This window comes from Caenorhabditis briggsae (genome assembly GCF_000004555.2).
Source record: "Caenorhabditis briggsae complete genome, chrIV, whole genome shotgun sequence".
NCBI classification, from domain to species: domain Eukaryota; kingdom Metazoa; phylum Nematoda; class Chromadorea; order Rhabditida; family Rhabditidae; genus Caenorhabditis; species Caenorhabditis briggsae.
The window spans coordinates 5,512,907-5,540,026 of NC_013487.2; the positions used below are offsets into that span (position 1 = coordinate 5,512,907).

A 27,120-nucleotide genomic window follows, 5' to 3' on the forward strand; every position below is an offset into this window, starting at 1 on the left:
ACAGAAGTCGATAAAACAGAAAACAGAAAAAATATTTCCATTTCTCAACTTTTCGAAATTTTCGAGCCATCTAGTAAATCTGTATTTTGAAACGGCATGGAAATTTGAAATAAAGTGGGAATTTCAAAGAAAATCAGTCCAAAAAACAGAAAACTTTCAAAGAAACGATGATCAAACGCTTTGAAAAATTTGTTTTTACTTTTTTACTGCCTGGAACAGCTTTTTTTCAAGTTACTGTCGGTATTTTAAAACTGACACCTGCGTGTTTGCGGACTCAGTGCAAATCACTTTAATTTTTGTACTGAGTCTGCAAACACGAGGTGTCCGTTTTTTAAATTCGACAATATTAAACTTTCGTGATTTTTCCACATTTGGCGATTTTCAAATTTATTTTTACCATTCTGAAACCTAAAAGGATTCGAACAGTCAATTCAGGTTTTGGCAGGAATTCGAAAACTTTCCAAACGTTTTAGAATACCGTGAAAATTTGTATTAGAAGGTTACCCCACAACTTTGAGTCAATTTATCTAGATTCTTTTGGAAGATATCAAAAAGTAGTCAATTGACAAAATACTTCTGATATTATGATAAACATTTTGTCAGTTGACTACTTTTTGATATCTCTCACAGGAACTTTGATATATTCTTTCAAACTTGACTTATACATTGAATGAAAAATCAGGTCATTGGCAAAATTTTTTTCCGTTTCATGAGTTTCTTAAATTTGAATATTTCCATAATAATTAATAAATTAATTCTGCATTATAATTAATTCTGCTAACCAACCCCCATTAGCTTTTTTAGGAAATTTCAGAATGTTTCAAAAAAGAATATGACCCCATATTTATTTTATAAAATACATTTTTGTTGGTTTAGAGTTCAAAAAACTAGCTTTTAAGTATGACTTTTTGGGCTTTCGGGCTATTATAATTTTTTTAACTTCAATTTTTGAGGATTTTCCACACTTAAATAATAGTTTTTGGGGCGAAATCTTAGTATGAGAGACCTAAAGTATCGAACTCGTTCAAACCTTTATACCTCAAACCCGCTAAGCTTAGTAACTTTTAATCAAGACAAAGTAGAAAATACATTGTTTTCGAAACAGCAAAAACTTGAAAACATGGTCATTTCTGGAATTGGCTTCTTTTCGACAGATTAACAGAAACACTTTTTTCTGGAACCTCTCTCGCCTCGAGATTCTGAAGCATCGTCGTATCTATCGGAAGGTGAAGTCATTTCCCAGAACCTCAAAGGTCAATTTCTATTTATTTTCTTTTGTCGAGAATTCCCCTTTATCTAAATTTGTGATCTCAATTTCTTCAGAAACCTTCATTGTTTTTATTTTCCTTTTTCTTCTGCTCACGAATTTCAGATTCTGGATGCCAGATTCCAGAAGGAAACTCACTCTCTGGGAGGTAGTTGCGTCATTGTTTATTTGTTTAATAGGAGGATAAATATATTTATGAGTTGGTTAAAAATGAAGAGCAGTTTCTTGTTTGCTTTTCAGATAGTTTTTTTTGAAATTTTTTTTCTGGTTTTTTGTGATTTTGAGAAAATATTCTGACTTTTCATTTAAATATAGTTTGATTTATACCGATTGATCTAATAACTTGAAATTAATAACATATTTCATGAAAAATCGACGAAACAGACGAAACATTTTTAGTTCAAAAATCATTTCCATTTAACTCGGTTCCTGTAAAAGACATCAAAAAGTGCCAAACTGAAAAATGTTAATTATATTATCAAAAATATTTTGTCAGTCAACCACTTTTTGATATCTTTCACAGGAATCGAGATAAATTGGATCAAAGTTAAAAGCTAGGGGTCATTTAAATAATTTTTATGGTGGTTAATACATGAAACTCTTATCAAATCTCCAAATTTATGAGAATTTTATGAAAACTCAATAAAGCAAAAAACAATTTTTTAGAGAGTTAATCGTTCATCGATACTGTAACACCAATTGTTATCTTTAAATATGAAATAAAAGAGCCAAACTTGATCCAATTCATCTAGTTTCCTGTGAAAGATGTTATGAATCGATCAACTGACAAAGTGCTTTTGGTATTATGATAAACATTTTATCAGTTGACCACTTTTTTATATCTTTCATAGGAACCGAGATAGATTATGTCAAACTTGACTTTTATATTGAATTCAGAGAAGTTCGCATTTTTTCAGTTTTATCTGTTGTATAGGTTTTATAAGTTTGAATATCTTCTCATTGGAACTTTGAGTCAGAGTGGAGAAATATGAGATTTTTCAGAAAGTTTCAGATCCAATATTATCAAAAATGTTCTTGGCCACTTTTTGATATCTTTCAACACGGCCAAGAAAAATAAGGTCCTTGGATTCCCCTTATCATAATCTTCGACACTACCGCAACGTGGTGCACATAATCCGTTCCTCCTGACTTTGATCACTTTCTAGATGTTACTATTATTAACATCCAATGTGAAATATTGAAAACAAATATCTTATGATAGTCGTCGGATTAGTTCTTAATGCTTCTATTGTATATTTTTTGTAATAATCGTCAAATATCACCTAGACATTATGTGGCGTTGTTTTTAATAATAAAAGCAAAGCAAGCAGTCGATAACCAGGAACGGAAACGGAGCAATATTTTCTAGAATTTTCTAAGTTTGATGTTGACTCCTCGAAACATTGAAGTTTTGAAATAGTTTCTTGATTTTTTTAATCACAAAACCAGAATTTCCGAGACACTAGCAAAACTGCAATATGAAGAGGGACAGTTTTCTTCTATTTTCTAAGTTCATGAAACCGAAAAAAATTATAAGCTAGTCAAAGCCTTCAGACGACACTTTGGTAAATCTGAAAAAAACGAAGCATTCTAAAATTTTGCTAAACTTATTGATTTGAAAATCAAAAAAATATGTCTGTAAGAAAGAAGATGATTCAAAGCGCGTCGAGAGTGAGGGACCTGTTAACGGCTCATTTGAAGGCGCAAGAGAGAGCTACCGTATCGTTTGAGCCTATTTTCAACATTACTTCCCTTTATTCTCAGATTTTCGACGATTTCTAGAGTTTAAATCGAAAGTAACTAAATTGAAATTACATATTTCTACAGTTTCATGAACTTTAAAAAACTGGAAACTCCCTATGCTCGCATCAATGTTGAATTGGAATTCTGGTATATTTTCCAAAAAAATTAGTAATCATATTTTTCTTCGGACTTCATGGTACTTATGAATAATGTATCTGTTGTGAAGGAAGTTTTTGGAAAGATTGAGAATCAAAAATAGTCTGCATATTTGGTTTTTCCAGAAGAAGTAACTTTTGATCTCATATGAAATTCTTGAGGAGAAAAAAAATCTAGTTCTTTAAATCCAGGGTTGTTTTCGGAAATTGGTTACCTACTTCGTATGAAATTAGATACTCCTGTGAAAATTTTACATGAAAATTTGAATTTCTAGTTAAGAATACTTTTACAGTTTCTTTGAGACATTAAGTTTCGCAAGTCTGAAAAACTTCAATAAACGGACTCCTCAGCTTACGCCAGTAGCTTTTTTCATTGAAATTGAATTTTTTCTGAATAACTTTAATTTTCCCTTCCAAAATCTTCTTACTCATGCTCATCTTCCTGATTCATTTTCTGCTTTGGACCCGCCAATTCCAGATTACCGGAAGAAAAAATAAAATTGAGTCATTCTCAATAACAAGAAGATTTGTGTTCCGAAAAGTCAGCGAATCTCTCACTATATTGTTTGTCTCCCCGTGACTTTCATTTCCAGATTTTCAGAACTTGAGGTGGTGGAAATCCGGTCACATCTCGGACCTTTTCCCTCTAATTAGGACGCCCCCGTATCTTTCTCCTCTTCTTATTCGTCCCCATTCATTTGAATCTTCTTATATTCCTTCTCATATTCCAACACACACGTTTCTTCTCAATTTTCAACAAATTCTGTCCCTTCTTTTTCTTTTCATTCATCCCTTATGTATATTCAAGACCCCTTATTTTCATCCAGATGGACACTATACTCTTTGTCTCTCTGGCTCGATTTCCATACTAATAATCCACAGTGGGAAGAAAAAAAACTTGATTTAATAACTTCATGGAACTCCTTTTTTGAAATTTTTTAGGAAGAATTTTTCTTGGTTCATTGAACTAAACACGGATATTGGTTCAGAGAATTTTGAACACTAATTATATTATTCAGTTTACGGTACATAAATATTTATTCAGTTTACGGTACATAATTTCCTGTTTTTTTGAGTTATGAAGTATAATTTTTTTAAACAAAATTCACTTCGTAATTTTTTTCTCGAAAGCACTTTGTATTTTTCCATGATTTTCCACAAGTGCTCAGTTAGATCAAACCACTACAATTTTTAGAAAATTTGAATTCAAAATGAATCGAAAATGAGACTCTTGGTTTTTTCCACTGTTTTGCATTATTCATCTTGACAACCATCGGGAATAATAAGTACTAAAAGATTTGTCATTTTGTGTTTTAAGAGATCTTGTTTTTAGATTTTCCTTTTCTTCATGACTTTTGAAAAAAATGTTTCATGTTTATTTGAAAGTATGGAGAAAAAAAAGAAAAAAAAGCAATTCACGGAATGGAAATTTATCCATAAACTATTCTAAAAAGTTGCTAATTTTATGACACTGAAACTGGTTCCAAAAATTTTCGATGAATCTGAACATTCTAGAAAATAGCCCTTTTGTGTTTTTTTATTTCTAAATTTTTTGCCCCAGTATTCTTTGATTATCTTATTTTCTGGTCTAGACGAATTCACATAATTTGTCGTGAGAAAAGTAATTTCGTCAACAACTGACTAGTTTGGATTACAACATTAGAATTCGCGAGAATTCTATACGATTCATGGGAACACGAATTTCCTGAAATTTCTGTTTCACTTCATTTTCATGTGGATAAAGTTTTAGCAATATGTTGATTGAACATTAATTGGCGCAAACCGTATTCCCTGTGATAAAACGCCTCCAACCTCATATCGGAAACTTGAGCTCAATTATCTCGGTTCCCAAAAGAGAAATCAAAAATCTGCCAACTGAGATTTTTTTTTCATAATATCACCAACACTGTTATCGTTTATCAATTTTCGATGTCTCTTACAGAAATTGAGATATTTGAGTCTAAAATAGAAGTATTGGTTGCGTTTCTTTCAGAGAATTTAATATGAGACTGCTTCACCGACTTCTCAATATTTCTGTTTTATTTACTTTCGAAATTTCACCTTTTCTAATCATTCTAATCGCTTGTCACCATAGTTTACTATTCAAATAACCAATAGACTTTTTTACAGAGAGGCAATCAATTGGGTTCAGCAGTTCTACTGAAAAAATGCCACGTGTCAGCTCTCTGATTGTGTTTTTTACCTTCATGGTGACCCTTTTCGCTGTCAGTCATGCAGCCGGAGTCTCCGGTTATGATAACATTTATCAAGTTTTGGCTCCGAGGTTTGTATTATGTGGGAAAACTAGATAGGGAGGAATTGAGAAGATTGAATGGTGGTCTGGGGAACAGTAAATTGAAAATACTTGAATTTAAAAATTCTTTTGTTGTTTCAAGAAAGCCATTTTCGAGAACAGTAGGCTTTGACAGCATTGGGTACAACACTACTGTACGATATGAAAAAAAAAGGAATTTATGATTTAAAGGTGGTGTATGCTTAATTAGTGCAATCAATTAAACTCAATTAATTTAAAAACTCTGAATTTTTTATGAAAATTTAATGTAAAATTGCATAAAACCAGAAAAAATCGAAAAACGAGATCTTCCTAGTGGTATACGGTTGAAGAAAAGATTTCTAGTCGCTAACCACGGTTAACCGAGATTTCAAATCTAGTTTTATTCAGATTTTTTCCAGCCTGTTTTTTGGAAAATTTTCACTTTTTTTGAGACCAAAAAAAATTAAAAATCAAGGAAATTCAAAGCAAATATCCGAGAATCGAATAAAATTCAACTCGAGGACTAGAAATCTTCCTTTTCCAACTTATTTCGCTTTTGAAACAGGTCATGTTTTCTGGTTTTTGTTTTAAAAAATTACACAGAGTAGAGGGAATTATGGGAGATTGGATGATAGCCAACTATACAGTCTCTGAAACAGCAAATTTGAAATAGATTTAATGAAATTTGTAAGATACCAGAAAATCTAATGCGGTTTCAAGAATGCATGCTCAGCAATGGTAGACTTTCAAACATCTTATGATATAATAGTAATTTCAATACGACTTACTATAGGATTAGCAATAAAAGTTAGAACAAATGCTTAACATCAACATGAAACAGTATTCATTTTTCTCTGAAATTCCAGATTCCGACGTGCTCGTTTGATGAGTTTCGACGGTGAAGCTCCTCAATACCTTCAACACTTGCTTCAGAATCTGAAACCGCGCTTCCGAAGATCTGTTTGATGCATTGCACTACACCAGAGAAGACGATGAACTACTAAATTATCTGAAATTATCTTTTTCATTTTCTTTTAAAACATTTGTGTGTTGTTCGTGACCTAATTCTTCTTCCTTTTCTTCCTCTCCTCAGTCGACTTCTACTTCTATTTTTCTTCGGTTTCTCACACTTTTCATCAGAGTCTTCGGCGCGAAAAATTGACCCATCTTCTTGAAAAATGAATAAATACATCTGATTGTTGTTTACGCTATAATATATGTGAAAAGCAGTTACCCATCATTGCCCGAATAAATGAAAAGAGTACGAATAAAATAAAAACAACAAAATGAAACAGTTAGATTTTAAAAAAACTAATTTTCGAATTTTCGCTGCAACGAAAATCAGAGAATCAAGTAAGCATAACTAGCAGGTTTAAAGTTAGATATTATTGTTTTCCGAAAAAATTAGACTTGAGTCGCAGAGAGTTAATCAAAAAATCTCTCTGCGTCTCCACCGAATATGCGCTATTTAGGCTTGCCGCTTCGAGATACCTACCGTATACAGGCTGCAAAAAATACACTCCAACTCTAAAATGTACATCCTGGAACAGCAAAAAATTGTTTTCTGAGCATTATATATCTTTATAGTTCAATAATTGCTAAGAAATGTCGCGAATTCAGGTGACCGAATATCACCTCTTCACGACTTTTTCTCCTTTTCAATGAATTCTTCTTTTATTCCCTGTATTTTATGTAATTATATTCACCAACGCCGACGCCGCCCACAACAATGCCGATTTGAATCACCCGCCAATTTGAGGATTACTGTACCCTGCACATCTAACTCTAAACGCGAACCAAGGAAATGCGCCCGTTTTTGGGATCAATTTAGACTCTTCAGTCATTCTCGTTTCTCCCCCAAAACCCATGTTTCTCGTTCCTATTTTTACCTATATTTTATATAATATTATTCTGGTGTATTCTTGTCGGCAGAGATGATTCTGGCAACAGAATCGTTTCCGTTGTAGGCAAAGTTAGGTCAATAAATTCGGTGTGTCTTAAATTCTGTGTTCCTGTTGTCTTTTCTCTCTTTTAAGGTTTGTTGTGTCTCTAGGGCTGTTTTAGAGCAGTATGACTGCAAAATAAGAAATGAATGCTCTGAAATGTGCATTTTGGAACAGCAATTTTTTTATTCGAAAGTTTCTCTCTGGATTTTCATAACCATAACTAGGGTTGGCAACGGGGCTCCCGCTTTTACGCGGGAGCCCCGAAAGCGGGGCGGAGATTCGCCCCCGCCCCAGAGAGCGGGGCGGGGATTCGCCCCCGCCCCGCCTGTCGAAAAACAACTTTGTTTAAAGAATCAGTAACCGAATTTTTTAGATTATTTTACGATTCAGGGTACCCAATTAGGCTACCCTGAACTTTCAAGTCAATTGGTTCAGTTACGCGCAATTACGCAAAGTATACCGCCTCCCGGGGGCGGGGATCGCCCCTTTTCGCCCCCAAGCCAACCCTAACCATAACAATGGTTACCAATTTCTGCTGCATCAAATTCAAGACCAATTGATACAATGTTCAGATAACAAAAAATAAATACAAATTGATACAATTCAAGTGAGAGATGGGGGCAGGGGCGGATGAGATGAGGATTACGATAAGTGTCATTAAAAAAGAAATGAAATGTGAAAGAAAGAATCAAACAGCAGCAGCACGAGCGATATGACCGGCCAGTCGTTTACTGTAGCCGTGGAGATGCTGAATAAAAATGATTTTCGCGACTACCAGTGAATTTTTTTCAAACAATTGATAAAAAAACTGATATCTAAAATAATGTTAGGAAAAGTGGGTCTAAACCAGACTGACTTTTTCCAAGTGTCCACAAATAATCGAACAAGATCAAAATCAAGGTACAAATGGAAAAAAGCTAAAACAAAAATTAGGCAACACTTTTTCGTCAATAGGGCGCTTAGTAAAATGATTTAGTTACTGTTGAGCAATTGCTCAAGGCCCTACTCTCTGTCCTTTATTCTATGTATTATTCTATGTTCATTTATGCTAGACATGTCTTATTCTCCTCTCCCTATTTCTTTTTAATGGTCACTCTAGTTCTAGTTCATTCTATTATTTTACATTTCCTCTCACTAGAATTCATTATTTATCCATTTGGAATCTGCTTATCATGTATTTTAATGTATTTTAATGTTTTTTTTCCTTTTTTTTCCACGATTCTTGCAATCGTAAATAAATAAATAAATAAGTAAATAAAATGTAATACTCATGCTAACTCTGAAACGGGATCCAAGATATTTTCCTGACATCCCCTACACTATCACTTTGAGCTCAAATATCTCAATTTCAGTAAGAGATATCAAAAGTCAGTCAATTGATAAAATGTTTGTTACTATATCACCAATATTTTATAGATTGGCGGCTTTTTTATATCTGCCACAGGAACCGATAGAATTGAGCTCAAAGTTGACAATTGGGTTGGTTTCTATTAAAGGAAATACAGTAACTGGCTCAAAGTAAAAGTCGTGAAATTTTTACAGTTTCCGTAAGGCCTCTTCTTGTTTTGAAGTTTAGTTTGAACATTGGATTGATCGCCGGTGTTTGCAAAATAAATAAAAAATCTTCACCTGAATCATGGAAGACGCTCTCATTTCATCTCGATGTGGAGACACTGGCTGTGTTAAACCGGACCATCCTTTTTCGTCGCGAAGCTTCACAAAGCTTCCAGGTTCACGAGCTTCAATAATATCGTAATCTGGATCTATATGGTTTCTTCCACTGGTTTTTAGAAGAAGCTCGTTGTTGTTAATTGAGTTATGGGCGGCGCGGTGTTTGAAATAGGCTTCCAGAAGATTGTTCGGTCGTGATTCAACACCTGAAAATTTGAATTGTGGGAATACAAGTGGGGTCCCAATATTTTGAAAAATCCTTCAGAAAACATGAAACCGTAACGTTTGTGGATTGCAAAGAAAGTGTCAAATAACTGCAAATTTGTGTAGAATTGCAGTTTTTAATATTTCAAATGATTTTTGAACTCTCCAAAATGGAGCGGTAGTTTTGTAGTTGATAACTTTTTTTACGAATTCATTCAAATCTGAATGAAATCCATAGAGCGCCAAATCATAGCACTTTTAGAAGGTATATCTCATTTGGATGATTTTTTAACAATAAAGTTGTCAACTACAAAATTGAAGCTCTATTTATGTTTAGTGGACCTGAAAATTTTCATTCTTATCTAACAATATCTTCTATATTTCTTAGACATCCAAAGTCAGTCATTTAAAATCAATATTGGTGAAATCCATTTTGAGAAAAAATCTGCACAAACCGAAAGTTTTGTATGGTTTTGCTAATCCTCATGTTAGCGTATCCTCATGTTAGCATCTATCCTCATGTTAGCGATAAAATCAAAAATTAACTGAAACCATATAGAATAAAAAATTTGGCTCCGCGTCACTTCGAAACCGCGACGTTTCGAAACTGGTCATTTCGAAACTACGTGACGCTTCGAAACCAGTCATTTCGAAACCGCTCGTTTCAAAACCGAAAAAAAACACGGTCACGTGAAAATGAAAATAACAATTGGAAAATTTCAGTCTTAAAATTGAAGAAAAAAATTGCAGCGTGCAAATTTCGCAGTTTCGAAATGACTGGTTTCGAAGTGTCGCGGTTTCGAAACGACTGGTTTCGAAATGACCGGTTTCGAAATGACCGGTTTCGAAGTGTCGCGGTTTCGAAGTGACGCGGAGCCAAAAATTTTCAAATGTTTCAAACGGTTTTTTTTTGAAATTTCCGCCAAACCATTTGGCAATCCCAGTTTCTTTACTTTGAATTAACAGAATTTGATAAATCAGGGTATTTTGATCGTCCTGACCAATCTGGACTTATTAAACTGGAATATAAGTTCAAACATTCAAAAACTGTCTGTAACAGCATTTTTATGTTCTTTTTTACTAAACCGGCAAAAAAATTAAGCATTCGGAGTTTACGGTAATAGATAAATCCGAACTCACCGATAATTAACAAGACGATCAAGTGGAAGGCAATAACAAAAATAGAATTCCGCAACATTTTCAGATTGTTTTTCAGACTAAAAATAGTTTGCGAATGTTCTTCTCCTCGAGGTGGTCACTTTTCTGGCCAATCAGGGTGATTAAAAAAAGCAAAGAATGCAGAAAATATCACGAGACGAAGAACCGGTAATACAAGCAATAGGGGGATGATCAGAAGGAAGATATCAACAACTTTTCAAAGTCGATTCTCTCTCTTCCCTTATATACGGTAGCCAGAGAGATCAGATGACGCAGAGAAATTGGTTGATGGGTGCGTCCTTCGGTTTTCTGGTATTTTGATTTTCAGACAAGACAAAATACGATTCCGAGAGAAAAGAGAAAGTGGTCAATGGTGGGTACTTTGATCAAGAGGTTATAGTGTTATTTGTGTATTTTTTAGAGATCAAAGGGTTCACGAATAGTGATTACACTATTTGATCCCATGGGATGGATCAGGGGATAGTTTCATGGTGGTCTATAGTGTTTCTAGAAGGTTCTAGAAAGGTTTTAGACCAATAAATTGCTTTTGAAGAGACTAAAACGCGCCGAAGGCGCGCCAACAAACCTACTTATGATTTGTTTTTAATTGTTAATATTTACTGTTTCAAAGGCATATTTTGTCATCCAGAAAGTTTACATTTTAATGCGAAATTTTTTCGAATTTCTTTCTTTTTGTTTTCCTAATAACTGAATGTTTTATCACTTTACTTCCGTTTTACAAAGTTGTACAAAAAGAAATCGATCTATCGAACTTTTCTTCTTTTTATCTTCTGTCATTGAATTGATTTTTCTCACTATCAGGTGAGAGATACATAGGCCAAAAATAGGTTGAGTACAAAATATTACAAACATTAAGAATCAGAAATTCGAATGATAATGGGTCTATTAATCTTATGGAGTGAAAAGTGGATTTCGAAATACTGTTTCATGACTCGAGAGTTTACTATTTTTCACTGAAAACAAATGAGAAAAGATATATAATTTGTCCACTGAACATCTTAAAATATGATATACCTGTTGGACCACCAAGCAACGTTTTTAGAAGACTGGTTGAAATTTAAAGCATACAAGACTCAAAAAAAAAAATGTTCCAAATATTTTGCCTAGGGCAATTAGAAGGTTCAGGAAACAGTAATTTCAAAAACCCCACACTTTCGAGGGTTGCAGAAAATCTTTTGCTGATTCAAGAATACATTTTTTGAAACAGTAGACTTTGGCAACATTGGGTGGGAGTACGATGAATTCGAACTTTCTCGAAATCGAACTGTCCCTTTTTCGAACACGCCCAGAACAGAACAAGAACAGAATCGAACTGCTATAAATTCGAACTGTGCGGTGTCGAACTGTCCCGGATTGGAACTCTGTTAGCAACAGGGCGCGCTTGCTTTTTTTAAATTATTTTTGTCAACAAATTTTGCATGTTTTCTCCAGAAACGAACTTTTTTCACTTATTTCGGATATTTTGCGGATTTCTCTTCCCGTTTCGAGAATATAAACTTTTACAGAAAATGGCTCCTCGTAAAAACAAGCCGATCGTATAAGTTCAAGGATATGCAATGCGATTCAAAAAAAAGAACGAAAATGGAACAGAGCTTTTTTACTGTGTCGAGCGGTAAAAAATTGCAGCATTACTATAAAACAATATTTTTCCAGAGAAAGACGAGCTCGATGTGATGCAGCTTATCTTTTCGACAGAAGGAACAACACGTTCACTGTTAAGAAGCAACATGTGAGACATGACGAGGATTTTGACAGAAGTGAAGTTAGTATCAATCGATAGAATGTAACAGAATAGTCGTCACAGCAAACGATTTTTCTTCAGGCATTCCTCGTGCGCCAGGAATTGAAAAAATATGCGAATGACGGAAAACCCCGCGAAGTGGTTGATGATGTTAGAGCCAAGTTCTCTGTAGTTGCTTCAGTTGCTTGCGGTTAGTACACAACATCATAAAGTGTCTTATAAACAATTACATATTTTTAATAGGATCCTATGACGCAAAGCGAAAAATCATTGACACTGCGAAAGGAAGAAAAGAAGACGATGTTATTGAGATGGATAAGGGTGGAAGCATTGCAAACGAGTTCTCACAAACTAAAGGTAAACACAAAGTTTTGACATTTGAAAAATTCAATTTCAGATGGACAGAGATTTCTAGTAAAAGATGAGCAGTTTCAAACAGCAACTGGCTCATCACGGATTCTTGTATTTGCTTCAGATGTCGGTCTTGAGTTGCTTGCTAATTCGGATACGGTTTTTTTGCGACGGCACCTTTGATTGTGTTCCGGCACCATTCGCTCAACTCTTCACACTACACGCATACGTGTGTACCGTCTTGTTCTTATCATGTAAAACATTCAGTTGCAGGTATCTCCGACTGTCGTTCGCCCAGTTATTTTTTCCCTTCTAACGGACAAACAAACATCGACTTATAAAGCTGTGTTGAAAATTGTGCTAGAAAGCCACCCGTCACTGACTCAATGGAAACCTGCTACAGTCATTTGTGGTAAAACTGAACTGGAAATGCAACCGAATCCTATTTCATCTCGTGCAATCCTGGCGCAAGAAAGCTGAAAAGCTTCAGTGCTACAATGAATTCATCAGTGAGCCGAAGTAGTTTATGTACCCACTGAACCTTTTTTTCAGATGGAAATATACAGGATTTCTGGGTGAGAATAAAAGCAATACCATTCATCGTGCCGACCGAAACTAAAAATTTCTTTGATATAATCGTTTCAACAATTCCGACACCAATTCCTTCAAATGTTCAAAGTAAATTTTCAATTATTGCTTTCACTGATAAGAAAAAATCAATTTTCAGCTTTCATCGATTACTTGATCAAGTATTATATGGAGGACACCGTTCGATATCCGCCCAAAATGTGGAGTTGCGCGGACCGAACGATGAATGGGATACATCGAACAACAAATGTAGTCGAGTCGTGGCACAAACTATTATCGGTAAAACTGTTTTTAAAATAGCATTTTCCTAAAAAAAATATCATTTACAGAGTGTTCGATCCCAAAAAAACGGTCTCGCGCCACTCATGCTGTCAGATATATTGGTGAAACTGAAATTGGAGGAGATGCATACAAAGATGGATTGGAATGAGTTGAAACTAAATCCGAATTTCCAGGTCTGTTTCTACACATGAACACCTAAATTGATTTTTTACTACATTCAGGTGAATCGAAACAGAAAGCTCACCAATGCATTGAAGGACGGGAGACTCATCAAGACGCTAATAAATCAGCCAATCCCGCCAAATATGCCTTTGATTGGTCTCAATTTATTAGACGCCATCTCCGACACCCATTCTGTTTAAAAGTCATGAATTCTTTCTTTTTTAACACATTTTTGCTATTTTCAAATTGTTTTTTCCTCACTGTATTCAAATAAAAATGCTTTTTTTGTTGTAAAAATGATTTTTTTTGCTGGAGAAAACTTGAAATTTTCAAAGGTAATGCAAGCGCGCTCTGTTGCTAACAGAGTTCCAATTCGGGACAGTTCGACACCGAATCAGTTCGAGTTGGAACAGTTCGATTCCGTTCTTGTTCTGTTCTGGGCGTGTTCGAAAAAGGGACAGTTCTAATTCGAACGAGTTCGATTTCGGGACAGTTCGATTTCGAGAAAGTTCGAATTCATAGTACTCCCCATTGGGTATACGTGTAGCGTCCAATTTAAAGTTATGTACACTGATATTTTAAAATTCCTAACTGTTGTAATAACTCAGAATTTTCATAACATGTTAACGAACACAAAAAACGAGATTTTTGAAAAGTGGTATCCGGTGGAAGAGAAAATTTCTAGTCCGTTGAGCGGTTCGTTCGTTGAGTTCTATTATAGTTTCGTTAAGTACATTTTCCAGCCGTTTTTTTCGGAAGTTTTCAGTTTTGTTGCTTCTGAAAAAACGGAAAAAATGCCGAGTATCGAAAAATCCAGCCAGAGCCCGACAGCTGGAAGCCTGCTTCTTCCAACTCGTGGCACTTTTAAAACATCGCTTGTTTTCTGGTCTTCTATGTTTTCATCGGTGATCGACTGAAAATTGCATGGTAGACATTTATACAGTTTCTGAAACAGTAACTTCTAAATACATCAATAAAATTTGAAAGACACCAGAAAAACTTTTGATTTTTCAAAAATCCATTTTTGAAAACAATAAACTTTAAAAGCATTAAATAGGTGATATTCTTACAATAAAACGTTCAGGAGCTGTGGAAGCGAAGCGCCGGTGGTGGCCAAAGTTCCCAAAATGACAACTACCGTAACCAAAAAAATTATTTTTGTTTTCTTGTACTTTTCATAACTCACCCAAAAGCAGCAAAAAAAATATATTTTCGGAAAATGAACATAATTTGAAGCTACGGTAGATTTTGATGTGGGACCTTTGACCACAGCTTCTTTTTTTTAATTTGTACCAGACAACTTTCTTTAAATTTGTAGCTTTGAAGGTATATGCTCGACAAGTAAGAAAATATCAATAATCTATTTTTATTACAAACTTGAAGCAATCATTGAATAGGAATCAGTAGAAATACTTCAGGAGTCTGAAGTTGGACAGAAGGGGAATGTTAGGGGAGATTAACGGAGATCGTAAAGTTTGCTAACAATAAAATTTTTCTGTGAATGAAAATATTCTGCGAAAAGCAAAAAGAGAGACAGAACATGGGAAAAATGAAACCGTGATAATTTGGGAGATGAATTATAATTGAATTTTCATATATAATCTTAAAAGTTTCTTTTTTAATTTATCAGTATATTGTTTCGAATTGATCGTTCAATAAACCATGTAGGCAAAATTAAATCAATACACCTCCACAATTTCAAACAGCCAACCACAACAAATGACTTCAAATGAAGTAGGCCACTTCAATCCAAGGGAAAATAGTTGTTCCAATGAACGTCACTTTATGAACTGTTAATGTCTCCTGTTTCTTGAGAGACGTACTTGAGATTCTGAGGTTCTGAGATACTGATGCTGAGATTCTTTGGAAATCCTACAAGAAAGTTGTCAACTACAAAATTGAAGCTCTAGTTTTGTTTAGTAAATCTGAAACGTTTCAGACTCTTTCAACCACATCTACTATTTTTTAAAAAACCAATTTTGACCTTTTTTAACTAAAAATAGGTTAAATTAATTTAACTTTAGCCGGTACTGTACATTAAATTCTGTTAATTCAACGACCAATTAAGATTTTTGACACAATCAAAACAAGAAAGTTCGCCTTTCATTTATTTTATAATTTCAACAAGAATCATTAATTTTTCGGTTTCATGCTTTCTATATTATTTTTCAAATAGCTAGACGACAGTGGATTCTTTGTAATCCATACATCCATTCAAATTTGAAGACATTGAATCTCGACCGAACTTCTTGCGATTTTCAGCCTAACAACAACTTGAAATTTAACTGAAACTTGAACTTTCGGTTTGTAAATAGATACCCCTAATCCTGAATTTTTGAGATTTCTAGATTTTTTTCTTATTTTCCAAACTTATAATTCACCGTCGAAATGGATTTTCTGTGCGGTCGTTCGAATTCTTCTGGAATTTTAGATTTGCATATTCAAAAGACCCTGTATGAAAATGCAGAATGATAATTTTTCACCTTCCAAATAAATAGTTTTCTGTTCCATATTTGTACCAAAAGTCCGCAGAAAAAACTCGAAATGCTTTTTCGCTCCATTTCGTATCCTAGCTACAACATGAGTCGCTACTCAGCCAATTTTTTCCTATTTTCGACAAAAAAATTTCGTGAAGCGAAACTTTTCAACATGATTAATGGCTTCTCTCGGGTTTCCCCTAGCAACAAGCTTTCTTTTTTTTCGCCGTTGTTTTTCGTATTTCGTAGTCTTTCACTTCTCGCTAATTATAGATCAAGACGAGACAGCACTAGCGATGAGGAGACGCAGACATCGAGGTGAGCCGAGATTTCAACTTTGAAACCGCTCATTTTGAACGAAAAAAAACGTCATTTTTCCTCCGATTTATTGCAATTTTTTCAAGACAACAACATCAATTTCCATTCAATCCAAAGAAGTTTAATATCACAGATAAAAGTTAAAAAAATTTAGATAAGAAAAAATCAGCCATCCTCGATCCATTCATTTTTTTTTTTGGTTTTTTTTGGGTTGATGACGTGGCACCATCCGGTCCCTAATCATCGTTCTTCTCCTCAGTGCACTCAGTTGGAGCTGGTCCGACTGGAGTCTCGTCGTAGTCCAAATCGGGACGTCCTGGATGAGTCTCCGGCTTCTCCTGGAATTTCAGTAATTAGGCTAATTAACGATTAATTAAGATGCTCACCTTCTCCGGAATTGGAACGCTGTCCTCGTCGTACTTGGTGTAGTCGACCTCCACATCGGGAACCTTCTCCTCAGAATCGCTCATCGTTGTATTCAAAAGCTCTCGTCGTCCGCAAGGCGGTGTTGAAGACAAGAATGAGCTCTCGAGGAGATGTGAGCCGGCGAGGCTAGGCCCCGCCCACTTTTTTCGGGGGAGCCATGGAAACAGAGCCTAAACAACGCGAGAAAGAGAAAACATGTGATTTGCTGGTCACAACGGATATATGGAGAAAAGAGAAATTTATGAGTCATACATAGAAAACATAAAAGAGAAAGAATACTGGAAAAATACAATAAATAGAACATTTTAAACATGAAAGAGTGTCTGAAAATGGATGGAGAAGTGGGCAATCAGAAAAGGAGAACACAACCTAATGGGGCATAGCGAAAATGGAAAACAAGTGCGAAAGAGAAAATTTGTAAGCAATTTTTTGAGAAAACGAAAAACCCGATTTCCTTAATTTCAGAAAGTTAGAACTGTAATTTTAAAAAAGATGGGAAAACCTATAAATTGATACTGTAAAACCGGACAAAAAACGATGAAAGAAACTCTGGTGATAACGAAAACAAAGGAAAAATTAAGAATTATATCCGGTGTCAGTAGTGCCCAGCCCACAGGTCTCCATACTTGAAATCGGCAAATGGACGGTCTCCATAGCCCTCTGGAATCACTCGGCGCATGTTGATCTTCTGGAAGAATTCCAGGCGATGGAAGTCTGGCTCCTGAAATAAAATTATCAATTTTTAATTTTTATTTCCAGTGGACTTGTGAATTTCATATTTTGTAGTTTGCAACTAGAACCTAGTTTTGTAAACTTGAGATCTTGCTGTTTTGGTAAACAAGTAGAGGTTGAGTAACAATTTAAAATTTGTCATTTTCGTTGAAATAACGCCTAATAACCTAAAAAACATCTCGAAAAGGAAGCACACTCCTCGTGCCGATCAACGAAACATGACATTTGCCGTTTTGATATTTATATTTTTTCAATTTCGAAATTTCTGCTATAACTGAAAATTTTTTCGAGAGATTCAAAGAGGAATAAAATGATAAATACCGTAAGTACTTTTATGGAAATTTCAAATTTTTCGTGTGCCTACAGGCAGACCACAGGCATACAGACTACATACAGGCAGGCAGACTCCGCCCACTCTACATACAAAACATAGCGGACCGCGGAACCCGGGAGGTGTCGGTACATGCTGCAAGTGACTATCCCGACGGACGCAATAATCGACGTTCTATTAAAACTATTCAGGGCCTTCATTAAGACCCGGTGTTCAATTTTTGGAGCCTTGTCGCTTGCGGCAAGGGAAAAGAAATGTATCGGAAAAGATATATTGAAATTATGTTTTTCTGGTACACAGGAAAATGGAGCTGTTTTTTTCAGTTCCTTGTTATTCTCTCACCAAAGGAGTCGCAAAATAACATATTTCAATAGTGAAAAACTAACTGAAAACGCAGTAAACCCGAGCCCTGAAAATATACACATTTTTCAGTTACGGCAGTTTTCGTTGCGGAATCTTCGACCACCAGCGTTTCTCTTTAACATGCCTGTTTTCTTTAAAATCAGAGAATACTTTCCATATTGAATACACTTTTACCCTGCCGCAAGCGACAGGGCTCCAAAAATTGTACACCGGGTCTTAAGTAAGGCCCTGAATGATTTTAATAGAACATCGAATAGGGCGGCCGGCGGGGTAGTCACTCGCCGCATGTACCGACACTTCCCGGGTTCCGCAGCCCGCTATGTTTTGTGTGTAGAGTGGGCGGAGTCTGCCCTCGACGCGTGAGAGACGATAGACGGTGAGAGGGAAAGCGTTTTGCCGAGGAAGAAAGGGAGGTGACAGACGTGAATTTCGGTTGGTTTTCGGTTGCAGAACATCACAATTTCGGATGTTTCAGCGAAAAATTGTTATCAGGATATCAAGAAAAGCTTATTATCACACGTTTTTGAGAAATTTTAGGTAGAATTTTTTCGGCGTTGCCAAATGACAGACTGGGAGAGTAATTAATAGAAAAGTGACAGATTGACAGACCAAATTCTATTCGGAATGTTCAAAATGTGTCAAACCCTTACCGAGTATGTCCCATCGGTGACTGGTGTAAGGGCGGCGTAAGAGCGTTCTGTATCGTTTCCATGAATGTGATAGGCGTTGAACTTGGACACTTCTGAAAATTAAATAAATTGGTTTCAGTGAAAAGTAGATTAAAAACATACTGGCTGGGAAATAGGCGAGTGGAATCTCAACTTCTCCTACCCAACGGTTGCCGACCCACTTGTTGCGTACTTCGAGTTCCAGTTCCTCTCCTAAAAATTAGAATATTAAACGAACCGGCTTATAATTCTGGCGTTACCATTATTGAATGCATGGCGAACTCCATCAAACAGCAGACAGAGCCAGTGTCCGTGTGGTCCGATTTCCACCTCAAGATACTGCCCCCGATCGTTTGCGAAGAAGAATTCGAGCACTTCATAGTCCCAGAGCTGGAAAATGCTGGTTTTATTTTAAACAGATTTTCGAAATATCGAGAGCAGACTCTGCTCAGCAGAGTAGCCACAGCTCGTATCAAGTTAAACAGTCTGAATCACACTTACCTGCGGTGTGATGCCTGGTGGGTCCATTGGCTCTGGGTCGTCGAAGAATGGGGCCTGAAAACCAAATTTTTAGAGTTTTTAGTTGAAAAATAGACAGCTTACGTCGAAGGAAATCTTGACTACACGCTTGTGTGGACGTCCAACGAGTCGCTCGAAGTGCCATTTCAGATCGATCTGGAAATCATGAAATTTTTCAGAAAACTATTTTTCTTCTAATTTTGAGTTTTTTACACACCTTGATAGCCTCATGAGAGACTGGAAGTCCGTCCCAAGTGTGATCGATGGTGTACTTGAGTCCGGCCATTGAGTTCATGGCCTCGGCCTTCTCAATATCGTCATGATCGGTCTGTACCATATTCCACATGATTGCGAGTTCTAAAAGAAGAAGGACGTTCATTTTTTAGTACGAATGATTGTCTACAAGAAACAAATTGCGATAAATAGAGATTAGGAGTGTAAAAGAGGAAGAAAATCACATCGGGGCGAGACGAATTGTTTGGGTGCGGAGGCGAAGAAGCGAGAAGAACTTGTCGTTGGAACAAATATATGCAATAAAAATAGATGATTGCATGTATAGGAGACAAATTTCCAACGATTAATCGAGAGTGATACAGTTTTTGACTAAAAATAATAATTCCTGAGAGTTTCATATAGTACACTGTAATTTACACACAAAAAAACATAATATTATTTTTATTTCTCTATTAAAAAACTAATATTAAACTCAAATTTATCTTTTTCAAGCTTTGAAATTCCAAAAATAGGCCTTCTCAAAAAAAAAATTTGCCACTCGAAATGTGCATTATTGCGTGGTGGTGGTTGCACAGATTGCACAAGATGTGACGACATTTCTCTGACGCTCTCTCCCGCTGACACACTGTTTCTTTTCCTTGCAACATTTTTTGCAGAATTTAACGGAAATTCGATTGCTTCCAAGTCATTAAAAGTACTTTTCAAACACTTTTTCAGTTTTTTATCAACCAAAAAAAATCGCATGAGTAGTGCCATGGTGGTCAGAAGTGTGTGTCACGAGAAAGAAAGAAACTGTGTGTTGAAAAGTGAGAATATAGTGAATAAAATGAAATAGCAAACAAATCAGCTGACCACCTCCCACTCCCAGTTTGCTTATCGCGCATTGTTTCGTTTTCACGCTTACAGAGAAATACCACAGAAATCGGAGATGCGCAGTGCTTTTCGGAATCGTGAAATGAGGATGTAAGAAGCTTCGGACGACGATCATTAGCTGCTGCTGCCCCGAGAAAAAAATCTCGATTTACAATAAAAATGAGTGGGAGGGAAAAAATAAACATGAATGAGAAAAAAAGTAGGCATGATGCCAAAATGTTTGTACCGAGAATGCACTCGACGAGAGGGCGAAAAAGGGAAAATACACAATAAAGTCGTGCTGCTGCCTTCGCAAACATTGAAACCCCAACAGGTGTTTCATTACAGATTCTATATATGTGTGTTTGGAATTAAAAACTAATAAATGAGTATAGTGGACGTTCAGAAAACAAGCAGATGCTTTTTAAGAATATGCATGTTTCGAAATTTTTCAACAACTCTATCCATGAGACTATTAGAGAAACAGAGAAAAACAACAAAGGAATAGTAAAAGAATGACGAAATATGAGGACACAGTGATATCATAAAAACACAGATGGTTTTTTGACATTTCTATCTAAATAGTTCACTTTGAAGGTCGAAGGTCAGTTTAGAGTCCTGACTAGTGAGGAATTGTCTATAAAAACTGAAAAAAACTTGAAAACGTTCTGAAAAGAAATAGATGCATTCAGATTAGAACGAAAAAAAATCTAAAATTACCGTAAACGCTCTAATGGAAGGTCACCCAAACCGTCACCTTTGAGTCTTTATATCTCGGTTCCTGTAAGATATAAAAAAGCGGCCAACTGACAAAATGTTACTGATAATATGATAAACATTTTGTTAGTTGACCAATGTTTGATACCTTCTACAAAAAGCAAGATAAATTGGCTCGAAGTTGAAAGTTTGAGTGGCTTTCTATAAGTGTTTACGGTATTATTCTGGTACAAAAAATCGGAGCTGTGGAAGAGAATAACCGGTGGCTATGACCGATGGTCCCACAACGAGAACACAAACCTACAGTAAACTGAAAATATTTTTATTTTCCGTATTCATTTGCTCGATTTTCGTGCGTTTTCAGTAAATTTTTATTAATTCACGAAATTGTTTATTTTCCGCCTTGCTTGGGGAAAAACAACTGACTGAAAACGCACGAAAATCGAAAAAATAGTTTCGGGAAACAAGAATATTTTTAGGTTACTGTAATTGTCATTGTGGAACCTTCGGCCACGGCCACCGGCGTTTCTCTTCCACAGCTATAATTTTTTTTGTACAGTCCCAACAACGAGCAGCGCTTGGAATGTCCTCTGCGAACTTTTATGGAAAGTACGAAACAGAAAATATGTGTTCAGAAAAAAATTGAAAAAATTTTATTCAAAACAAGAACACCGCGAAAATGGATCTGCATACATGAAAGTCCAGTTATTAATTATCAGAACAGTGAAAAAAATTCATCGAAATCTTTTATAATCATACAGTTCAAATAAGTAGCAGACAATCATCTAGCTCGGGTACAAATATTGTGATCTTGCTGAAAAATATATAAATTACGAAACTCTATAATAAGAAAACGTACGAATTTTCTTCTCCGATTTTTGCGACTTTTGTGACTTTGAAGATTTCAGCGATTTCCCATTTTCCTTCTTCTGACTAGTTGGGGCAGTATGGAATGATGATGAGTGGAAACTTGGCAATGCTTGAATCTCCAAAATCTCCGAATCCGTTTTTTTGACACCAGTCATTTTTGGATTTGTCACCGATCTGGCACTAGGGGTGCTTAGGGAGGCAGCAGAGATTATGACAGTTGGAGGGACTGAAATTACATAATTAAAAAACAATTTAAATTTTAAAATCGAATTGATATGCTTTATAAAAATCTTCAAATTTGAAATTTTTTGAAATTTCGATTTTTTTAAAATTATCTAAAAATTTTTGGGTCTCACTTTCAGTTGCTCTGGGCTCTTGATTCTTCTGAACGTAGTTATTATTGTTGAGAGAGTGCCCCGAGAAACTTTGGTTGGCTCCTCCATTTTTGACACTTGGAACAAATCGAGCACTTGAGATTTGTCCACCGGTTGCTGGACTCAAAATTACTGGTCCACCTTTTCTGAAATTGGATAAAATTTAAAGAAAAATGAATGGTTGACCTACACAAAAGGATCTGGCATATTCTTGACCATTTGTGCTTCGGATGGTGTGAATTTGGGCTTCTGACGCTCAATTGCCTTGTTCTGCTCGATGATGTTCTTAGACCAGCCACTAGAAGTTATGGGATACGGTAGTTGAAAATTTGAAAGTTTCAGTAAAAAATGTTCTAAAATTCAAGGAAATCAAAAAAAAATGAATTTCCGCTTTTTCCACAGAACTTTTATTCAGAATTTTTTTTTCAGAAATTTGAACTTTTTTGAAAATTAATTCGAACGATGTCATCACACACTCCGATTTCAGGAATGGAACAGAGTGGCCTATTTTTTTCAAAATGATTTTTCTAGGCCACTGTAAAAATTAGTCTAACATGCCCCTGATGTGTTTTGTAGAATATGTAACATGGTGGCCTAACTTTTGCAATTTGAGTTTTTTCGGCCACCCTTGCAAATGGTCTAGTAAATGCACCAAGTAAATTTCAGGTCATAACAAGGCCGTTTACCATGGTGGCCTAGAAATCTCAACATGCAAAAGTTAGGTCATTATGCTAAATTGGTTTGGCACAGTTAGGTATTCGAACAATATTTTTAACGGAAAATGTTTCTTGTGAAACACTTACTGAAACAGAGATATTCGAAAGATTGGCGCGAAAAAAATTTCAAAAAACTGTACTTACGGATAATGCGCTGTGCATCCGGGAGCCTTGAATCCAGAAGATTCCTTCTCCGACTTGCTGAATGGATCAGTCATCTGTTGAAGACTCTCCACTTCGCTTCGAGTGAAATATTTTGGGAATCCGTTGGTCTCACGGCAGAGAATCAGACTTTGCGATTTTTCAAATGGATCCGGAATGTTCTTGATCATCTTCAACTCGGAAGCAGTGTGACAGGCACCGGGTCTGGAAAAACAGGAGTTTTCATTTTAGCATGGTGGCCTAGAAAGCTCAAGTTGAGAAAGTTAGGCCAGCATGTTTCAATGGCCTAGGAACCAATAATTTACCCGGCAAACGGATCTGGTAGTTTCTCAAGAGCCGAAATCTCCGAACGGGTCCGATGATATTTTGGTGGATTTGGTGAAGCTGGTGGGATCACAACTGCTGACGGGGTCTTCTCGACAATTTTGGTTTTTGTAGGAATATGTAATCCGAAGGTTCCACTTGGAGAAACTGACAAATAGGACTTGGCCGCCGCTTCCTTATTTGGCAAATTTCGTTTCAAAGAGGATCGAATGAGGTAGAGAGAGTCAAAGGTAATGTCACTGATCACTAGAGATTGAAGAATGGTATTAATGGTTTCCTTCTCTGGTTGATTCGATTTAATCCATGAAATGAACATATTGATTAGTGGAATCTTCTTCTTCATTGGGAGAACCGAAGCCATCAAGGCGATAACCGAGTTGGCGGTTAGCTTTGAAATCTCCTTACTGCTCAATCCATTCACTTTTTCAGAGAAATCCAAAACCAATTCATTCATCGTGGCGTCCATGACAGAAAACGCTCGAACTGAAGCGATGTTGAGAGCCAAAATCGGTGATCCATTGTGGTTTCTGATCTTCTGTTCGATTTGATTTTGCAGGATTGTTACCTGGAATTTCAGAAATCAAAGGAAGTCTTTAAAAAGAGGCATACACGAAGGTATGATGCAACTGCAAGGACATCTGCAATGGAAGATTCTGGAATGTCGATGTCTCCAGAATACATCCAATCGAGAACCTTCTTCACACTGTATCCTTCAAATTCGGTCATCGGGATGTGAGAGTAGGGAGCTCGTTGTCGTTCGAGAATCTGAAAATTAGAAGATATATCCTCAGATTTCTACAGTAATTCTGCTTTTTGTACAGCAATCCTTCCTTTTCTACAGTAATCTATCTACAGATTTTCACATTGATTCATCTAGTGATTTCCACAGTAATCCATCTACAAACTTCTACAGTAATTCATCTACAGTTTTCTACAGTAATCCAAATACAAGTTTTCACCCTACTTTTTAAAAATTATTTTCCAGATTTCTACAGTTGTGTATCTAAAGATTTCTACAGTAATCCTCCTTTTTTACAGTCGTCCTTTTTTTCTACTGTGATCTACAGTAATCCATCTACAGGTTTTCTACCGTAATCCATATACAGATTTTTGAAGTAATCCTTTTTCTACAGTAAGTCATCTACAGTAGTCCATCAGACTTCTACAGTAATTTGCCAGATTTCTACAGTAATCCTCACATCCGAAATAACCGAAGAATGAGCACAAACAACCATCGAATGAACCATCTCATAGCCATCCTTCAACTGAATCGTTAAATCACAAGTACTATTATCTCCAGCTCGTCGTTTTGCTTGTAAAACTTTGGCGATTCGCTCAAAATGGTTGGGTGCCGCGTTGGCATGAAGTGAGTTCCTAGAATTTGAATTTGTCTAGACATTCATAGTGAAACTTACGAGAAAGACATGTTGTTCTGCTGTTGATGCGATTTCCAAGGAATCGTTTTGTAAACTGATTGGGAAGTGTAAGGTTCGATGACAACTTACAGATCTAGAGGAGGGAGAAAACGTGGATGGGAAACTTGCGTGGTTTTCAGGGAAGAAATTTGAGAGCAGCGGAAAAAAAGTGGGGCACTGAAGTATGTCACCTGGATCAGATTCTAGATATCCTTTTTGCATAAAATTAAAAATGTTGATGTACTACCTATACATATTTTTCATGATTATATGAGAAATGTGAAACAGTAATTTTTTGTAATTCCACCAATTCGATTCCACCGAATTGAACGCTGCTTGCACTCAAAAATACATAAAAGCATACTTGTAACGGGCCGGGCTTTTCCCGAATTTCGGAAGCTCGGCCCGGCCCGGCCCGGCGGGCCTGTCATTCCACAAGTTTTGAAAATTTCAAAAAACGAAAAAAATCGTATAAGGGGGACCCTTATGTGATTTTTTTCGAGTTTTTTTGATATTTTTTGACCAAACAGACAAACAATCCAAAAAGCACAAAAAATATAAAAAATTGTATTGAGAGCTCAAAATTCGGTTCAAAATGACAAAATTTTTGCTACCGGGACTTCCGGGCCGGGCCCGGGCCTTGAAATTTTCCTCAGGCCCGGCCCGGGCTTTGGTGGGCCGGCCCGGAATTTTACAAGTATGCATAAAAGGCAATTTCCTCCCGACGATTCTCTGTTTCAACGAATATCCAGACACCCCGTCGCTCGAAAAATGCGTAGAAAGAAGTATTGATTGTTCGGAAGAAGCTGCAAGAGTCACTTCGAAGTCAGAAGATTTAAAACCATTTTTAAAAATCAGAAATATTGATTTTTCAGCATCAAAAATAGTGTCGAGTCAAATGAAGGGCAGAATCTGATGAAAAAGGCAAGAAAAGCATTTCCGATGTTAAATAAAGTGAGAATTTTGTCTAAAAGTCGGCTGAACTTAAAACATTTCCAGACACCTAACGGAATTATCAAAAAGAAAGCTAAATAAGGCACCGAAAGAACAGCTGTGCGGATTGAAGTCGTTGAAGAGCCAAGAAGCTTGCCAACCTTGTCGTCGTTCTTAATTCTTTTTTCTCTATTTTTTCTAGTTTGCTGGCTAATAAATTATTTTTTTCAATCAATTTTCAGCTTTTTTCAAAGATTTTTTCGAAATTCGAAACTCGCGCTAGTTTGAAACTTGCAAGCGCGCTCTGCCGCACACTGAAAAGCGCCCGCATTTTCAATTTTCGGAAAAATAGGCCTAAATTTAATTTTTGATGACTCATTTTGATCTCTTCCCGTTTGATCTTCGGCGGGAATTTCTGAATTTTCGTTTGTTATTGTTATTGTTTCGAAAATCAAATCGTTCTTGAGTCATTGTCATCAGTCATTCGTCCAATTCAGTCTTATTTTTCCTGTTCTTTCATACTTGTAAAATTCCGGGCCGGGTCTGAGGAAATTTTCAAGGCCCTGGCCCGGCCCGGAAGGCCCGGTGTCAAAAATTCTGTATTTTTGAGCCAAATTTTGAGCTCTCAATATAATTTTTTCCATTTTTTTCGTATTTCGAATTGTTTGTCTGTCTGATCAAAAAAGATCGAAAAAACTCGAGAAAAAATTTTTTGGTCGAAAAAAATCACATAAGGGCCCCCCCCCTTATGTGTGTTTTGAAAATTTCGAAACTAGTGAAATGACAGGCCCGCCGGGAACTNTTNTATTTTTTTATTTTTTCAAAACAAGTTGGACCTGAAACTTCAAGTCTGTCGATTCCATTGAAGACTTCCGGTTTGCGCGGTCGATGTTCAAGAGCTTGGATTATCATTCAAGTTGTTATGCAGTCCATTTTGTTTAAATTTTCTTTTAATAAATGAAAAAATCTGACCACCGCGTAGATCGAACTCAGAACCTGTTTTCTTACCGGCCACCGCCTTATTCCTGGGATACAAAAAAGAAACAGCCCTTTCCGAGCTCGAGCCATCAAACACAAAACACAGAATCATCAATGAGTTTTCATTTCTCAATATGAGCAATGTGC

At 36.1% G+C, this 27,120-nt stretch overlaps 8 protein-coding genes and 2 non-coding genes across 10 annotated transcripts; 4 read left to right on the forward strand and 6 right to left on the reverse strand.

Moving 5' to 3' along the window:
- Positions 1 to 5,333: 5,333 nt before the first annotated feature.
- Positions 5,334 to 6,406, forward strand: Cbr-nlp-35 (the record flags this gene model as incomplete). Its single annotated transcript, XM_002633897.1, has 2 exons — positions 5,334 to 5,449; positions 6,307 to 6,406. The coding sequence occupies 2 exons, from the start codon at positions 5,334 to 5,336 to the stop codon at positions 6,404 to 6,406; spliced, it is 216 nt and encodes a 71-aa protein (XP_002633943.1).
- A 1,668-nt stretch (positions 6,407 to 8,074) lies between these two features.
- CBG20017 lies at positions 8,075 to 11,254 on the reverse strand (the record flags this gene model as incomplete). Its single annotated transcript, XM_045235290.1, has 3 exons — positions 8,075 to 8,134; positions 9,016 to 9,263; positions 11,236 to 11,254. 3 exons carry the CDS (start codon positions 11,252 to 11,254, stop codon positions 8,075 to 8,077), a joined length of 327 nt encoding a protein of 108 aa, XP_045096936.1.
- A 1,238-nt stretch (positions 11,255 to 12,492) lies between these two features.
- On the forward strand, positions 12,493 to 12,848 carry CBG20016 (the record flags this gene model as incomplete). Its single annotated transcript, XM_045235291.1, has 3 exons — positions 12,493 to 12,538; positions 12,579 to 12,609; positions 12,806 to 12,848. The coding sequence occupies 3 exons, from the start codon at positions 12,493 to 12,495 to the stop codon at positions 12,846 to 12,848; spliced, it is 120 nt and encodes a 39-aa protein (XP_045096935.1).
- A 635-nt stretch (positions 12,849 to 13,483) lies between these two features.
- CBG26419 lies at positions 13,484 to 13,591 on the reverse strand (the record flags this gene model as incomplete). The annotated part of the gene is made up of 1 exon (XM_045235292.1): positions 13,484 to 13,591. One exon carries the CDS (start codon positions 13,589 to 13,591, stop codon positions 13,484 to 13,486), a length of 108 nt encoding a protein of 35 aa, XP_045100290.1.
- A 3,004-nt stretch (positions 13,592 to 16,595) lies between these two features.
- On the reverse strand, positions 16,596 to 16,829 carry CBG20015 (the record flags this gene model as incomplete). The annotated part of the gene is made up of 2 exons (XM_002633894.1): positions 16,596 to 16,697; positions 16,746 to 16,829. The coding sequence occupies 2 exons, from the start codon at positions 16,827 to 16,829 to the stop codon at positions 16,596 to 16,598; spliced, it is 186 nt and encodes a 61-aa protein (XP_002633940.1).
- Positions 16,830 to 17,380: 551 nt separating this feature from the next.
- On the reverse strand, positions 17,381 to 19,744 carry CBG20014 (the record flags this gene model as incomplete). The annotated part of the gene is made up of 7 exons (XM_002633893.2): positions 17,381 to 17,506; positions 18,862 to 18,953; positions 19,003 to 19,092; positions 19,140 to 19,269; positions 19,381 to 19,434; positions 19,483 to 19,554; positions 19,616 to 19,744. The coding sequence occupies 7 exons, from the start codon at positions 19,742 to 19,744 to the stop codon at positions 17,381 to 17,383; spliced, it is 693 nt and encodes a 230-aa protein (XP_002633939.2).
- On the forward strand, positions 18,031 to 18,099 carry CBG25127. Its single transcript, XR_006672597.1, has one exon. It is a non-coding gene; the product is annotated as an RNA transcript CBG25127 (non-coding RNA).
- CBG25125 lies at positions 18,378 to 18,450 on the reverse strand. The gene has a single exon (XR_006672595.1). It is a non-coding gene; the product is annotated as an RNA transcript CBG25125 (non-coding RNA).
- Positions 19,745 to 21,986: 2,242 nt separating the features above from the next.
- Positions 21,987 to 25,073, reverse strand: CBG20013 (the record flags this gene model as incomplete). Its single annotated transcript, XM_002633892.1, has 9 exons — positions 21,987 to 22,015; positions 22,061 to 22,297; positions 22,428 to 22,591; positions 22,636 to 22,743; positions 23,306 to 23,527; positions 23,629 to 24,212; positions 24,257 to 24,412; positions 24,847 to 25,021; positions 25,063 to 25,073. 9 exons carry the CDS (start codon positions 25,071 to 25,073, stop codon positions 21,987 to 21,989), a joined length of 1,686 nt encoding a protein of 561 aa, XP_002633938.1.
- Positions 25,074 to 25,657: 584 nt separating this feature from the next.
- Positions 25,658 to 26,173, forward strand: CBG20012 (the record flags this gene model as incomplete). Its single annotated transcript, XM_002633891.1, has 3 exons — positions 25,658 to 25,887; positions 25,938 to 26,006; positions 26,062 to 26,173. 3 exons carry the CDS (start codon positions 25,658 to 25,660, stop codon positions 26,171 to 26,173), a joined length of 411 nt encoding a protein of 136 aa, XP_002633937.1.
- Between the last annotated feature and the right edge of the window lie 947 nt (positions 26,174 to 27,120).